The following is a 14581-nucleotide window of genomic DNA, read 5'->3' as shown; positions in this document are numbered from 1 at the left end:
TTTGAAAGGTCATGTCATGTCATACCGAGGTAACCATGTGACCCCCTGAACTGATAAATTGGTCACCTAATGGACTCCTCCTTTGTTACGCCCTGATGAAGACCCAGTGTGGGTTGAAACCGGTTGGTGGTTTTACCAGAGTTACCATGCCCCAGATAAAATAAAGGGTTTTTAATTATAACTTCCTTGTCGACCTGTGGAGTTGCCTGAAGCTGGCCCTAGTGCCACCACGTTCTAAATGTTGCAGTTTGGGTAGGGAGTCTACAAGAAGAGCACATCTTTGCACCATCTGTGGTTGGGGTGTCAGTGTGATTGCGAAGACATTTCATTCCGGCTGCGGTGTTTATCGCCCCTTGCTGGGTTTTGTAGTGAAGTGTGTGTCTGGCAGCGCGACGAATGGACGCACGCCGAGTAACGTTACCGGGGTAACCACAATCACTTCCTCAACTTGTCAACTGAATGTCGTGGAACAAATTAATTGTTATTAAAGCGTTTTTTTAAAGAAAGTTGGTCAGCGATTAAGTGTAACAGTATTAGATAAGCAATAAGCCACAGCCTCTCGTTAGAAATATACGCTTATAATTGCATCCATTTGGATACACACTAATCAAACTACTGCTGTGTTTGTGTGTGTGTGTCCGCGTGTGTCTGCAGAAGAGACGGAGCTGAAGGACTGTCTGATGGTGCTGGTGGATGACCAGCAGAAGTTGTCCTCGGTGACGGCCAAGAGCACGCTGTCGGCGCGGCGTCTGAGCCAGCGGCTGGTGATCCTGGAGCGCTACCTCATCTCCCTCACGCACAGCATGATGGACGAGAAGTACAAGGTGCGCTGGAAGAGCCCCCCCACGCCACCCGCCCCCGCCGTCGACAACAAGAGGTCAGTATAACCACCTCTCACTCTCTTGCTGACATACATGGACAGACACACACACACACACACACGCGCTATACTCCTTACAACACACACACACTCACCCACGCCACCCGCCCCCGCCGTCGACAACAAGAGGTCAGTATAACCACCTCTCACTCTCTTGCTGGCATACATGGACAAACACACACACACACACACACACACACACACACACACACACACACACACACGCTATACTCCTTACAACACACTCACCCACGCCACCCGCCCTGGCCGTCGACAACAAGAGGTCAGTAAAACCACCTCTCCCGCGGCCCTACCGTGACCTAACAGTTGGGCACGGGGTTACTATGCCGCTGACCCGGGATCGATTGCTGCCCAGGTCATTTGCCAGTCCTTCCCTGTCTCTCTCGCTCCACTCATTTCCCCTTCATTGTCCTGTCACAAAACAAAGGCACAAAAGCCCTAAAAAATATATTTTAAAAAAGCACCTCTCTCGCATGTATGGGTGGCCATACACACACACACACACACACACACTATGCTCCTTACAACACACACCTGCACCACCTGCCCCCGCAGCTTACAACAAGAGGTCAGTAACCACCTCCCTCGTATGCACGGGCGCACACACACACACACACACTCACACACTCACACGCACTCACTATAATCCTTACAACACACACCTACACCACCCGCCTCGCAGTCGGCGACAAGAGGTCAGTTGTACAATCGCCTCCCAGAGACACATTATACTCCCCACAACACACATGACACGACACTACTCCCCTCCCCGTACAAGCGCAGCCCAAAGACATCCCCACACCACACTCCCAAAGACATACCCACACCACACTCCCCACTACACACACACCTACTCCACCTGGGACAACAAGCGGTCACTATAACCACCTCGGACGCTATTCTCCCCACAACACACACCCACTTACTCAGTCAATACATCCACCCCACACACACGCACACTACTCCCCACGACATACAACCACAAAGAGAGATCAGTACTACCACCGCACACACGCACCACTCTCTCCAACACCCCACCCCTCTCCTTCCACCCCCGCCGTGGAAAGTAACAGGTCAGGGTAACCACCTCAAACAGGCACACCACACATCCCAAAACACCAGACGCCTCCAGCCGCTGACGTAGACCGGGAGAGGTCAGTCCAGCCACAGGGAAACACGGTGCCGTTACCAAAACTCCTAACTGCAGCATTATAGCTTTTTGAGTCTCCCACTATTAGCAACATCAACCAGTATTTTATTTGTACTTATTTGCGTCACTTAGTCATTATTTTTTAATATGACTGATAGAAGTATCATTAGAAATGCATGCAGAGCTCATTAAACATCTTATTGTACTTGTGCCCCATCTCAGTGTTATCCTTGGCGATATGAATTAAAATGTGATTCCTTTTGTGTTCCCAGCACGCGGCCGGTCAGTAAAGGAGTGGAGGGCTTGGCCCGGGTGGGTTCCAGAGCGGCCCTCTCTTTCGCATTCGCCTTCCTGCGCAGAGCCTGGAGGTCAGGTAAGCACATGCGGCACCACCACCACGGCATGGAGATGAAGCTTGATTTTATCAGGGATTGGTGGTAGCTCAGGTGGTAGAGGAGCAGTTCGGCAACCCAAAGGTTGCAGGTTTGAGCCCCGCTCGACCTGACTCCATCGTTGTGTCCTTGAGCAAGATACCCCAAGTTGTTCCTGGTGGCAGGGTGGTACCCTGCGTGGCAGCCACGGCCACCGGTGTGTGAATGTGAGTGTGAATGGGTGAATGTGAGGCAATGTAAAGCGCTTTGAGTGCTCGAAGGAGAAGAGAGGCGCTATATAAATGCAGTCCATTTACCATTTATAATGTCATACTTTACAGACACTGAAGGCTCAGATATACTAGCCACTTAACAGTAAATTGTTTTTTTTTTTTTTTTTTTTGCAATATCCAAACATTCCAAACATCTATCCACCAGTCACATGCGTATATTTATAATATATTTTTTTACCAGCATTTGGCTGGTGGCTGTTGCAAATATCCATCAATACCACAGCCCTCCCTCAAGTGAGCGCTCATTTCGTGTTGCCCCCTTGCCCCACCTCCTCAGGGCCGTTGGGTCTCTTTGTCACCCTGTCACATATTTGCTTCGGGAGCCCAGCATGGCTCAGGAATTCACCTCTGCGTGGTCATAGTGTTGTATGGACCCAGCGGAGCGTGTGATCATGTCAAGGCGTGAGAGCATGTGTGTGTTTGTGCATGTTTTCAGTGCATGAACACACTTGGGAGTTAGACGTAGAGCGAATGTAGTGTGGAGCTGCGTCTGGGTCTCAAGACTGGATGAAGAGCTTATTGTGAACTCTCCAAAATATTAGCCAACACTTTGATCTGTTTATCCCTTGTTTCATGTGTGTGTGTGTGTTCAGAGAAATGGAGCACTTCAAGGTTTAATTGGTAGCTTGTCCATCTGCAGAAGGGTATCTACGCATATGCATGGATTTCATATTGTGTGATCCCACCTGCCAATCTGCAGAATATTTCCAATAGTGTTTGGATCTGCAATCTGTCTCTGTGTGTGTGTGTGTGTGTGTGTGTGTGTGTGTATGTGGATCTGGTCCTCTAGCGAGCGAGCCAGCTAGTGAGTTGAGTGAACACAGTGATGTGTTTGGACAGCGCCCGTCACCTGTTTCGACAGAGGGGCAGTGTTAAGCCCCCATTGATGCCATGGGGTCCAGAGAGAGTGACGAGAGGAGAGGAGAGGAGAGCCGTATCACGCTGGGGGATTACGTAACATGAGGCCGTTTCATAACCTCATCTCTCCCCCTGCAGCCAAAACATGGACAAGTGCCTATCTGCATATCCATGGGAGCTACTCTCAAAAGGATGAATTAAAAACGCTTTTCAAAATAACCTGGTCAGTGTTTACGAATATGTTTGTTTGTGCCAACTCTTTGCTGCAGATTTCGCATGCGTTTCAATTTGGTTGAAGGTGTTTTGGGGTGGACACTGTCAAGCAACTGATTAATTATTGATATCGTTATTGAACTTTGTTTTCAGGACACTTTGTGAATGGACTGATTTAGCACATTGAAAGAACAGTTTAATCAATAATGAAGTTCATGCCTAAAATGAGGTGCTGGTCGTGTTGTCTTTTATAGTATTTGTTTCCATTTGAAAGACATTCAGATATTGTTTTTTTTCCACTGAGCTTTTGTGTTTGAAGAGTGCTGCTGTATGTGAGCTGAAGTGGCGTGGTCTATTGTAGCACAGAGGCAAAGGATGGTGATGGTGATGCACACTCTGGCTCTCGCTCACAGAACCCTTTGACCCCAACCCCCCTCAACATGTGCTGTCCTGCCCTGACTCGACCCCAGGCCTGTCTCTCTCCCCTGATGAGCAGACTGGCATCTGACATTGACACTCGAACAGAGATTGTTTAAACCTTGGCATTGGGCGAGGAGATGAGTGCTTCCATTATTTTATTATCCTTTTCTTCCCCAGAGAGGAGAGGGAGACTCCATAGACATTCACATGTGCACCTCTTCGAACTCACTAGCCAACTGGCCAATGTGTCATTACGTTAGTTGTTGGGTTTTTTTTCCTCCAAAACCCCTTAACCCATTGTGTCCTGGAGACACACATACGCTGCATTCAGGTTCTTGAGATTTGAGCTGTTTTATTTAAACATGTGGGTAAGTTAGAGCTGAATGAACACATTCTAAGGCAAAACGAGGGTCCTAGATTTTAAATGCAACTCATGTTATCTTTGTATGTGCTTCGGAGACTGAGATATTTACAATTTAATAGGCAGGGGGCACCCTTTCCCAAAAAGGGGCTTAGGACAAAACGGGTTAAACAGGATGTACCATTTAGGCTTAAAAATGCACTGTTAAAAAGTATTAGTAACATAGTCATGCATTTGGTTGTAAGCGGCTGGCCTTGTTTTTGAAGGTTTTTAAAATCTCACGAGATTCTTACTCTTCTACACCTTGAACATATCTGAAAATAAGTTTTTCATTATTGACGTCTTAACTGAGATGACTTTGATGAATGAGAATCTTCATAGTAAATAACTATTCAGTGTATCCAGATAGATCAGACAGACATGCTCTATCTTGTGGTCAGAGTTGTGTAAAGTAGAAATAGAAGTACTCTTAGAAATGTAATTACAACACTGGTGGTATATTACATTATTTCAACTTTGTAATATCACACTACTAGTGTTGTAAATACATCTGTAAGAGTGCTCCTATTTCTACTTTCTACAACTCTGCATGTGTTGTCGTTGCAGGGGATGATGCTGACCTGTGTAGTGAGCTGCTTCAGGAGTCCCTGGACGCGCTGCGTGCTCTCCCAGAGGCCACGCTGTTCGACGAGGGCACCGTGTCCTCCGTTTGGCTGGAGGTAGTGGAGAGGGCCACCAAGTTCCTCAGGTGAGCAGTCCCTACACAACCCAGCCACCAGAGACCTGGCTTTGAGCTCTCGCTCTCGCTCTCGCTCTCTTTCTCTCTCTCTCTCTCTCTCTCTCTCTCTCTCTCTCTCTCTCTCTCTCTCTCTCTCGCTGGGTGCTTGGACCGCTGTGACGGACTGGGTAGTCCTGGGACAGCCCCGCCCTCTGTCAGCTGTACCTGGTTGATTCGTTTGGCTGTGCTCGGCATCTGATGGAGCGCAGGTGCACATCCTAATGAAGCAGAGTATAAAACCCTGCTACACTGGCATGGCGGGGCCTCCCCATTCCCTCCCTTTGGCGGTTTTGGTGTTGATTTGGTCACCCCTAGACATCTTTGCATACACTCACAGGATTACTGATCTTGCACCACATTATTCTTTATTCTACTTATATGCTGGGCACACCACTATATCTCACAGAACTACTGATTGAAGAATTGTTACATACAGTAATGTATATAACTATGCTTTTCTGTCTTGTACTATTCCTCACGTGTGTGTGTGTGTGTAGTGATGTGCACAGCAGTGCCAGTGCCAAAGGGCCCAGCAACATTCCCCTCCAGGATCAGCACCTGGCCCTGGCCATCCTGCTGGAGCTGGCGGTGCAGAGAGGCACGCTCAGGTGAGGATGCCACAGCAACAGCACGCAACGGGAGACACCTTAGCCACACACACACACATGCACACACACACACACACACACACACACACACACACACACACACACACAAACACACACCTGTAATAGCCACATGCAGGCTAAGAGAAGGCACACCTGCAGAGAGGGAAGGGAGACTCACCTGCTGACACTGTGGGCAACACTTAAACTATGCCTGTAGTAGAGTGGGGAACACTTTCATGACACTCACACAAGCACAGTGTGGAACACCTTAACAACAACAACAAAATGCACAATGTTGTAATCACCTAAACAAAGTCACAATGCAATGTACCCCTTGTTTTTTTTTTGTTTTTTTTAGAAAAAACTCTAATATTTTAACATGGTGCGTTTATTTTGTGATGGTGTCATATTTTATTTCATTTCACTATGTTATTTCAAATGCGATTAGTTTGTCGTTCCTTATGTTTATAATGGGCTGGGAATTAAATGAACAATAGAAGTAGAACAATAGAAGACACATGTGCAATGGATGGACGTTATTAATAAACAGTTTTCACCCACGATATTTTGCGATTAAAGCTTAGAGGCTGACTGTAGTATTCTCCTTCCTCTCTCTCCTTCCCTCCCTCCCTCCCCCCCCTCTTCACCCTCCTCCTTCCCTCTCCTCCTGCTCCTTCCCTCTCTTCCTCCTTCCCTCTCCTCTTCCTCCTTCCCTCTCCTCCTCCTTCCCTCTCCTCCTCCTCCTCCCTCCCTCTCCTCCTCCTTCCAGTCAGCTGCTGTCTGCGGTGCTGCTGCTGCTGCGCCTGTGGGACAACGGGACGCGGGAGATGGACAACGAGCGCTCCACCCAGGGCACCAGCGCCCCTCTGCTGCCCTTCCTCCAGCGCCTCCACAACATCTACAGCAGCAAGGACGAGCCCGCCCCCGAGGAGGAGGAAGAGGAGGAGGAGGAGGTCAGGGGCCGTTCGCATATGATCAATATTGTTCAGTCACAGACGTTTGATAGCATTCTGTTGGTCCATTAGAATGTCAAGAGGTTCTGGTGTTTATGTAGTTTCTTCTCAGTCTACAAAAGTGACTTAGCAGTTTAGTGCTTTTGGGTTTAAGTGACTGCTGTAGTTGTGTTTGACCTGTTCAAGTGTGTGACCAGTACAGTTATGCAACCATGGCACACTTTTTGGGTACATTCCATTATCAAAACTCCCGTCCTCGACTTGCTCTCATGCTTCGCCGACGTCCCGCTTTCGTGGAGAAAACAATAAGCATTCCCAATCCCTGTTGTCGGCCTAGGCACAAAAGCTTTTGGGGATTATTTTCCCATTCACCATCCCGACTGCAAATGAGAAAACGATGATTTGAAAATGATTTGAATTGCTCTTGTGTGAGATATTGAATTACGTAAACTTAAATCGTCAATGACCTCTTGCGACGTCATCACAAGGCCACAAGCACGAGGGAGGACTAGAGTTTGGATAACAGAATTTTACCCTTTACGATTTTATCTCTGACCTTTGACCTAATGTGTCCTCCATCCAGATCCTGTCTGCTCCGCTGAGCCCCAACGAAAGCTTCCTCCGCTACCTGACGCTGCCCCAGGACAACGACCTGGCCATTGACCTGCGCCAGACGGCTGTGGTCATCATGGCCCACCTGGACCGCCTGTCATCGCCCTGCAGCCCCCCGCAGTGCAGCTCCCCCACCTCCAGCAAGGTACCTCTCAAACACAGCCCGCCCGGCCTTCACCTACAATAGTGTTTCTCAATTATTACACATTTATATATCTGTTTATAGGTATATAATATGTGGTTCTCTCATTTTTAGAACCCAACATATGAGCATTTAACACGTGAACCATATTTGTTTTCCATCCATAATGCCAAAATGTGTATATAAGTGGATAATAATAATAATAATAATAATAATAATAATAATAATAATAATAATAATAACTGACAAATAATGTCTTGTGAAAGTGTGCGAGTGTGTGTACTACTCACTGCTACAAAACGATTGCCCAAGCTGGGACAAATAAAAGCTAATTGACTTGACAAAGTGGGAAGCACTACTAGTTCAACACCCAATAAGCAGAACCTGGAAATGACATTGAACAACAAAACGGAGTAGAGATGTGTTGTCGTCATGAATCCTATTTATGGTCTGTGACCTTGCTTGACATTTATTGAGCTGCCTCTCTGCTCTGCTATAAAAAAGACAAATTTTAAAGCCTTTTATAGTACCAGTTTTCCGCTACCCCCAAGCTTTCCTAAAGGAAAGTCTGTGTATTCTTCCACTGTTTGTTGTGCGTACACCAGTACGTATTAACATAATTCTATACACACTTACTCTCTCTCATGCATGTGTACCACACCATACACACACTACAACACTCCCATACTTGCACACAGCCTCTGTACTTGCTAAGTAGACTAGTAGAATAGTAATACCCTCTTCAAAGCCTAGTGTTTGCACTTGCCTAATCTGTGTTGTGAGTGGCTGTACTAACATCTCTCTCTTTCTCTTTTCTGTCCCTGTCTGTTCTGTGGGAGGACCATGGGGACATGCAGGTACGTCTTTCATTCTTTTCACTCCTCCTCTGTGTGTCTCTATGCTCTGCTTCAGTGCATCTCTCCAGACATTCACAGACACAGAGAAGAAGCATGTGGTGAAGTGATGTATATTGATGTGGAAACGGGAAGTGGAGAGTTGACGCAGTAGCAGGGTTTATTTCTCCATCGCAAAACCCAGCTCCCCCCCACACTCTGCTTCCCCCACTGGGATAGGCTTGCTCTCCTCGTCAGCATGCCTCTACCAGGGAGAGGTTTTGTGTTTTTTAGAGAGAGGGAAAGGGAGAGGCTTTAGGTTACCTTCCGTCCTTGTGAGTGTGTGTGCAGTGAAGAGTTGAGCTTTTTAGACTCCCTCTGTCTCCACTGCTGTGTGAGTCTGCTGACTGCAGTGGGTGCATGTAGAATATATTCATGGCTGAATCTGATATGGAAGAAGATAAAATGTGAAATATGAATGTGCCTATTTACGTTTGCAAGTGAAAGTATTGCATGGTGTGTTGTTTTTTTTTTTAAAGAAACCTTTCCGTTTCGGAGTATTTTGCTGTCTTGAATACAGGTTTTGATGCAGTTGGTCGTGTCTACACACTTACTAAGTGGCTGTTACTGTAGAGACGTTTCTTTTGATAGTGTGCGTTTGATGGAGTGTGTTATGTAAGCCAGCGCTGGCCTGCACTGTCCCCCCCCCGAAAGCTTTTGATAACTGCTCCCACCGGGTAGTCTGGCCCCATAAAGAGTTCATTCTTCCGAGGCAGCCATCCAGCCTACCAGCCAGTCGGCCCCCCATTCATAGCGTGCTGTGCTGCTGCATTCTCCTTCAGTTTTTTATAAATGGCCATCTCTCCCTCTCCGTAGCCTCCAGCTACAATATGATGTTACAGGAAGCAGACCCCGTTTCAGATCAATACCCAAACAGCAAGGGGAATTACGACAGGGTCTTGTCGCCAGAGATGGTACTGTAGCTCAGCGTCTAAGGAAGGGTGACTGTAGTGTATTGTAATGTTTATGTTGCGTGTCTTGTCCTTGTTTGCTTGTTGGCCCAGTTGTGTCCTCAGCAGACCCTGATAGAGTGATCTGATCACATTCTTTCCGACTTGCATGTCCACTGTCAATCTCAATGATCTCAACCATATGGTACAATTATGGCTGACAGAGACACATACCGTGTCTGTCATGTAGTATGTCTACAGTAGTGTTATCCATAACCCATTTAAGCCTAAGGCACCTTCAAAAATACTTGCTAAATGCCTATCTATGCCTCCAAAGCACATAAGTATGAAATAAGGTGCATTTAAAAGCCAAGAGCCTCATCTTGCATTAGATTAGTGTTCATTCAGTTCTAGCATACCCACATATTTGATTAAAAAAACCTTAAATTTCAGCCTGAATGCTGCGTCTATGCAGCTCCAGCCGCCTGGGTTAATGTTGCGTATACGCAGCATCCAGCATCAATGAGTTAATGTACTGATATCAGAATCCCATCAGTTCATAATCAGGTTCATCAGGCCAAGTTCGTTTTTGTGTACAAGGAATGTGACTGGAAAATTATTGCTTCCTGTACACATATGTAAGATCAGAGAACAAAATTTGCCTGCTTGGCCAATTGAATAAAAATATGTAACTGTTTTAATCAGTCTGACTCACTGGTACAATCTTTTGACCATCGGAATGGAACACTGAATTCTGTCTCTCTCTGCACTCAATACGCCTCCATGTGTTCTTGGTGTTTTTTATATACTTTGATCATAAACAAAAGCTCATGAGTTGTTTGCTTGTTGTTTTGCTTTATCTAGGGGAGCCTCCAGGAGGTGTTTGGTTGGGGTCTGATCGGCTGGAAGCCCTACGCCAATGTGAACGGCCCCATCCAGAGCAAGGCCCTGTCCAACCTGGGCGTCAGCCAGATCGTCTGCTCCGAGAAGGGCTTCCTCATCCTGGCCAGCACTGGGGCCGTCTACATGCAGAACTACAAGAACACCACCCTGGTGAGTTAGACCGTCACACGGGTCAGTGAGCAGGGGAATATGCCAAGAACCTGTTTAAGTAGTAATCCAGGTTAACCTTAGGTAGTGGTAAATCGGGTAATACAGGAGCCTGGAGACATGGTTTGTTCACATTTCTGGCACGTGTTCATGGTTTCTTTACAAAGTCTTTCATGTTGAAATTTGATGGAATTTTCTGAACTGCTTGCTCACCGTTCCCATGACTGACTTATGACCTCTGTAATGCCTTCCACTGTCCCACCTGCAAGTTCTTACAGTAGCCTATTGCCAGCTGTGTATTGTCAGTACTTCTGCATATTGAATTCTGAATACTCCATTTGATCCTCCAAAGGCTCCATTGCTGGTTCATGCCTTGACGTCGCGTAAGATCGTGAAGCTTGCCGCTCACCCAGACGGGCAGCACTACCTGGCCCTGTCAGCCAATGGAGAGGTCTTCTCCTGGGGCTGTGGAGACGGAGGCCGCCTGGGGCATGGAGACAGCACGTAAGCATGCACGGCACTCAGGACACTCATCCTCCCTCAGCCCCAGACACATTTGGTCATTCATGTCTTCTCTATTTTGGTTATATAATATATTTTGGATAATATCCCCTCTGCAGTTTTATCATTGCTTTATCACTCATTGCTGTTTTTTGCTCTTCCCAATGTATGCTAACTCTATAGTGAGAACTGACTAATTCATATATTAGCTCAATATCGCACTGATGATGCCCAGTGGCTTGCTTGTTCAACACCAGACTCTCTCACAAGTGGGAGATTTTTCGGGATCGATCAGACCGAATGCGGCATTGCTGTGCCAGTTCCAGTGCTGTCAGTAGAATATTAAGTAGTGCTTCTCACAAGTAGAGAGTCTGAAGGGCACCTACACCAGTGTTTCCCAACCAGGGGTACGTGTACCACTAGGGGGTACGCGAGCACACTGCAGGGGGTACTTGGAAAAATGTTATTATGATAACAAATGTATGGAGCAGTCACATCAGGACAGAGAAAGCGATATAGAACATGAATTAGGGGGTACTCATGGCACAACTAAGACACTTAGGGGGTACGCGAGACCAAAAAGTTTGGGAAGCAATGACCTACACAATTTGTCTTTGGAAAGGTGTGGTTTACGATTGCCCACGGCAGTTTATTGGGCGTTAGAAATGTATCATTTGGCATATGCGTAGCCCATACCCAGTCGTGCCAATTGCATTTAAACAAAGTAGTACGCGCCATCGCCTTTCTACCCCATATGCGCTCTGATTGTCTCCCTAACTGAAACCACCATGCTGTCTTTCAGATCAGAAAAATAGTGCAAAATAGCATTGGATTTCACAGGATAATTGCCCATAGACCATGGTCCTAAATTATATCCAAGCCAAGTACAGGAATCTTTAGTGATGTATGTGTGGTATGAGTTAGCAGTCAGTTACGTTGCGTTGCCATGATGTTGTGGTGTGCAGTGTGTTTTAGGTATGTGTGATATAATGGCAGTGGTAGTGACTCTCATCTTCCATGACCATGCAGCTATGTGGAGGAGCCCACGGTGATAGCGGCGTTTGCGGGGAAGCCGGCGGGGAAGCAGGTGGTGCACGTGGCCTGTGGCAGCACCTACAGCGCCGCCATCACGGCCGACGGGGAGCTCTACACCTGGGGGCGCGGAAACTACGGACGCCTGGGGCACGGTGGGTAGCGCTCATTGACGCACACAAGAAAAATCAATGTTGACTCTAATTCAATTGCACACGCAAGCTTTCGTTACACATACACTTTTTTTATAAACACGAATGCATTTTGATTTTAAAATGTTTCAGCAAAATGTTTTGATATTAAAATACTTGTGTGCATTGTTTTTTTTTCTTGTTCTCTCCCTCTCCCTCTCCCTCACTACACACACTCACAAGAGTGCACCCTCATATATTTTAGTGTAAATCTACACTCTCGGGATCTATACTTACCCAATTATCTGTCTGCTGTGAAAGATGGCTACCAGTGGCTACCGCTGCCCAGGCCGATGCTTTGTTTCAGTGCACAAGCGCACCTGATATATGAAATCAATTACAGGGAAGCAGAGTTAGTATGAGAAACGAGAGAAGGCAGACATTTATCCTCCTTGGGTGTCAGAGGAATGAAAATCTACAGCTGCACTGCCTCTAAAAGCATAAGGAATGTGATGCATTGTTTCAGCATCTTGGCATCTTGTTTCTGGTACTGCTCTTAAAGCTACTCAAAGGGACAATGTAGTTCCTTCCCACTTCTTTTTTTTTACAGCCAGAGTTTGTGTGCGTTATTTAAAAAAAAATCATTGTCGTGGATGTCAACAGAGACAGCTTTCCAATTACTTGCTGGTTTTGTTTATCTTACCCCTATTGAATTGAAAATGCTCAAGCCTGCTGCTTGTGTTGCAGGGGGCTTACAAAGAGATGTGCACTTTCTTTATAGTCCATAGTTTCATTATCTCCACACCTTAGCATGCCATATGCATGGTATTTGTCAAACAATGTGAATAAATAAGATGTTTTACCAGTTTGTGTGATGTTTTGCCAGTAGTGGGGACGTTCACATAATTCTTTAGGGTCGCAAACTTAGAATTTCGGTAGCTCTGCATGTTTCAGACTTGTCTAACCTCTCCCTTTGGTCTCCCCCTCCTTCCCCTCCAGGCTCCAGTGAGGACCAGACCACCCCCATGCTGGTGACAGCCCTGAAGGGACAGAAGGTGCTGGACGTGGCCTGTGGCAGTGGGGACGCACAGACCCTCTGTGTCACTGAGAATGGTAAAGGAACATGGACACTGTGAATGAAAGAGTTATTTAGCTGACAGTAATATTGTGATTTGGACATATTTTTTTAACCTGTTCAAGTTAAATTATCATGAACAGGGCTCTGAATTAACACCAGTCAACCGGCTAAATGCTGGTGACATTTCAGTTTGGCTGATAGAAAAGAAAACATACTAGCCACTTTGACCCATTAGTCAGTGTGTGTTTGGCTAGTAAGTTTAATCTCTACTAGCCATTTTGGCTGGTGATGAAAAAGGTTAATTTAGAGCCCTGATCATAAAATATAAATATTTCACATTTTCTGACCTTTGTGTTTGTGCATGTGTGTCTGTAGGCCAGGTGTGGTCATGGGGCGACGGGGACTATGGGAAGCTGGGCCGGGGGGGCAGCGACGGCTGCAAGACCCCCAAGCTGGTGGAGAAGCTGCAGGACCTGGACATCATGAAGGTGTGCTGCGGCAGCCAGTTCTCCGTGGCCCTGGCCAAAGACGGACAGGTGTATACCTGGGGCAAAGGGGACAACCAGAGGCTGGGCCACGGCACCGACGAACACGTCCGCTACCCAAAACTGCTGGACAGTCTACAGGGTACGCTCTTGTGGGATATTGAGTTTTCACCTTTGTAATGAGTGGCGACTTCCAGGTCTTAAATGGTCAGATGTTCTTAGTTTTCGGTGTGTTAAGGTGTTGCCACTGACATCCAAGATGGTGGCCATTTGACTGATTTTGTGAACTCTGTGATGCCTATTTTGGATTCTTTCCCAACATCAAGTATGTAAACAAGCACTGTCAAAATGATTATATCATGGTGAATTACATATAATATATACGCACTGTGTACATATATAGGTCATATTGGTCAAGTTAATCGAAGAATCTGTATTCAACTACAGTACAGTGAGGTAATGGATGTCACGTGATTCATCTGGCTGTCCTCATTGTAGCATACTATCCCCATGTGCGTATGTTTCAGGTGAGAAGGTGGTGGACATCGCGGTGGGCTCCACACACTGCCTGGCCCTCACAGATGACGGCGAGGTGCACAGCTGGGGCAGCAACGACAAAATGCAGCACTTTGACACGCTCTTCTCCAACAAGAAGCAGCCCAAGGCCCTGCCCGGCCTCAACTCCAAACACATCGTGGGCATCTCCTGTGGCCCCGGACAGGTGAGGAGCTTCACTTGCCTTTTGGCCTCTCCATAAACATTAATGATGAGCATTGAGCACTCATTTTTTTAAAAGTTATTATTGATTGTTTCTCCCAAACCATAAAGAGTATTCTTACCAGATGCCAAAACTATCTGTAG

The 14581-nt window shown here is 46.6% G+C and overlaps 1 protein-coding gene across 5 annotated transcripts in view; it reads left to right on the top strand.

Moving 5' to 3' along the window:
• The window catches only part of herc2 (HECT and RLD domain containing E3 ubiquitin protein ligase 2), a 124218-nt gene that overhangs the window by 14585 nt on the left and 95052 nt on the right, over window positions 1-14581 (top strand). For 2 of the 5 annotated variants that reach the window (XM_063201515.1, XM_063201518.1), the window contains 13 exons: window positions 655-877; window positions 2324-2424; window positions 5174-5315; window positions 5843-5953; window positions 6723-6906; window positions 7490-7664; window positions 8498-8517; window positions 10308-10496; window positions 10846-10997; window positions 12024-12181; window positions 13157-13270; window positions 13611-13862; window positions 14248-14441. In XM_063201515.1, the coding sequence (XP_063057585.1) occupies window positions 655-877; window positions 2324-2424; window positions 5174-5315; window positions 5843-5953; window positions 6723-6906; window positions 7490-7664; window positions 8498-8517; window positions 10308-10496; window positions 10846-10997; window positions 12024-12181; window positions 13157-13270; window positions 13611-13862; window positions 14248-14441 (2015 nt within the window). The remainder of the gene's footprint in view (window positions 1-654; window positions 878-2323; window positions 2425-5173; window positions 5316-5842; window positions 5954-6722; window positions 6907-7489; window positions 7665-8497; window positions 8518-10307; window positions 10497-10845; window positions 10998-12023; window positions 12182-13156; window positions 13271-13610; window positions 13863-14247; window positions 14442-14581) is intronic. The other 3 variants (XM_063201519.1, XM_063201517.1, XM_063201516.1) reach the window with 2 other exon arrangements.

The sequence above is a fragment of the Engraulis encrasicolus genome, chromosome 6 (assembly GCF_034702125.1).
Source record: "Engraulis encrasicolus isolate BLACKSEA-1 chromosome 6, IST_EnEncr_1.0, whole genome shotgun sequence".
NCBI lineage: Eukaryota > Metazoa > Chordata > Actinopteri > Clupeiformes > Engraulidae > Engraulis > Engraulis encrasicolus.
Note: the sequence above shows the minus strand (reverse complement) of the source record. Positions and strands in the feature narration are given on the sequence as shown.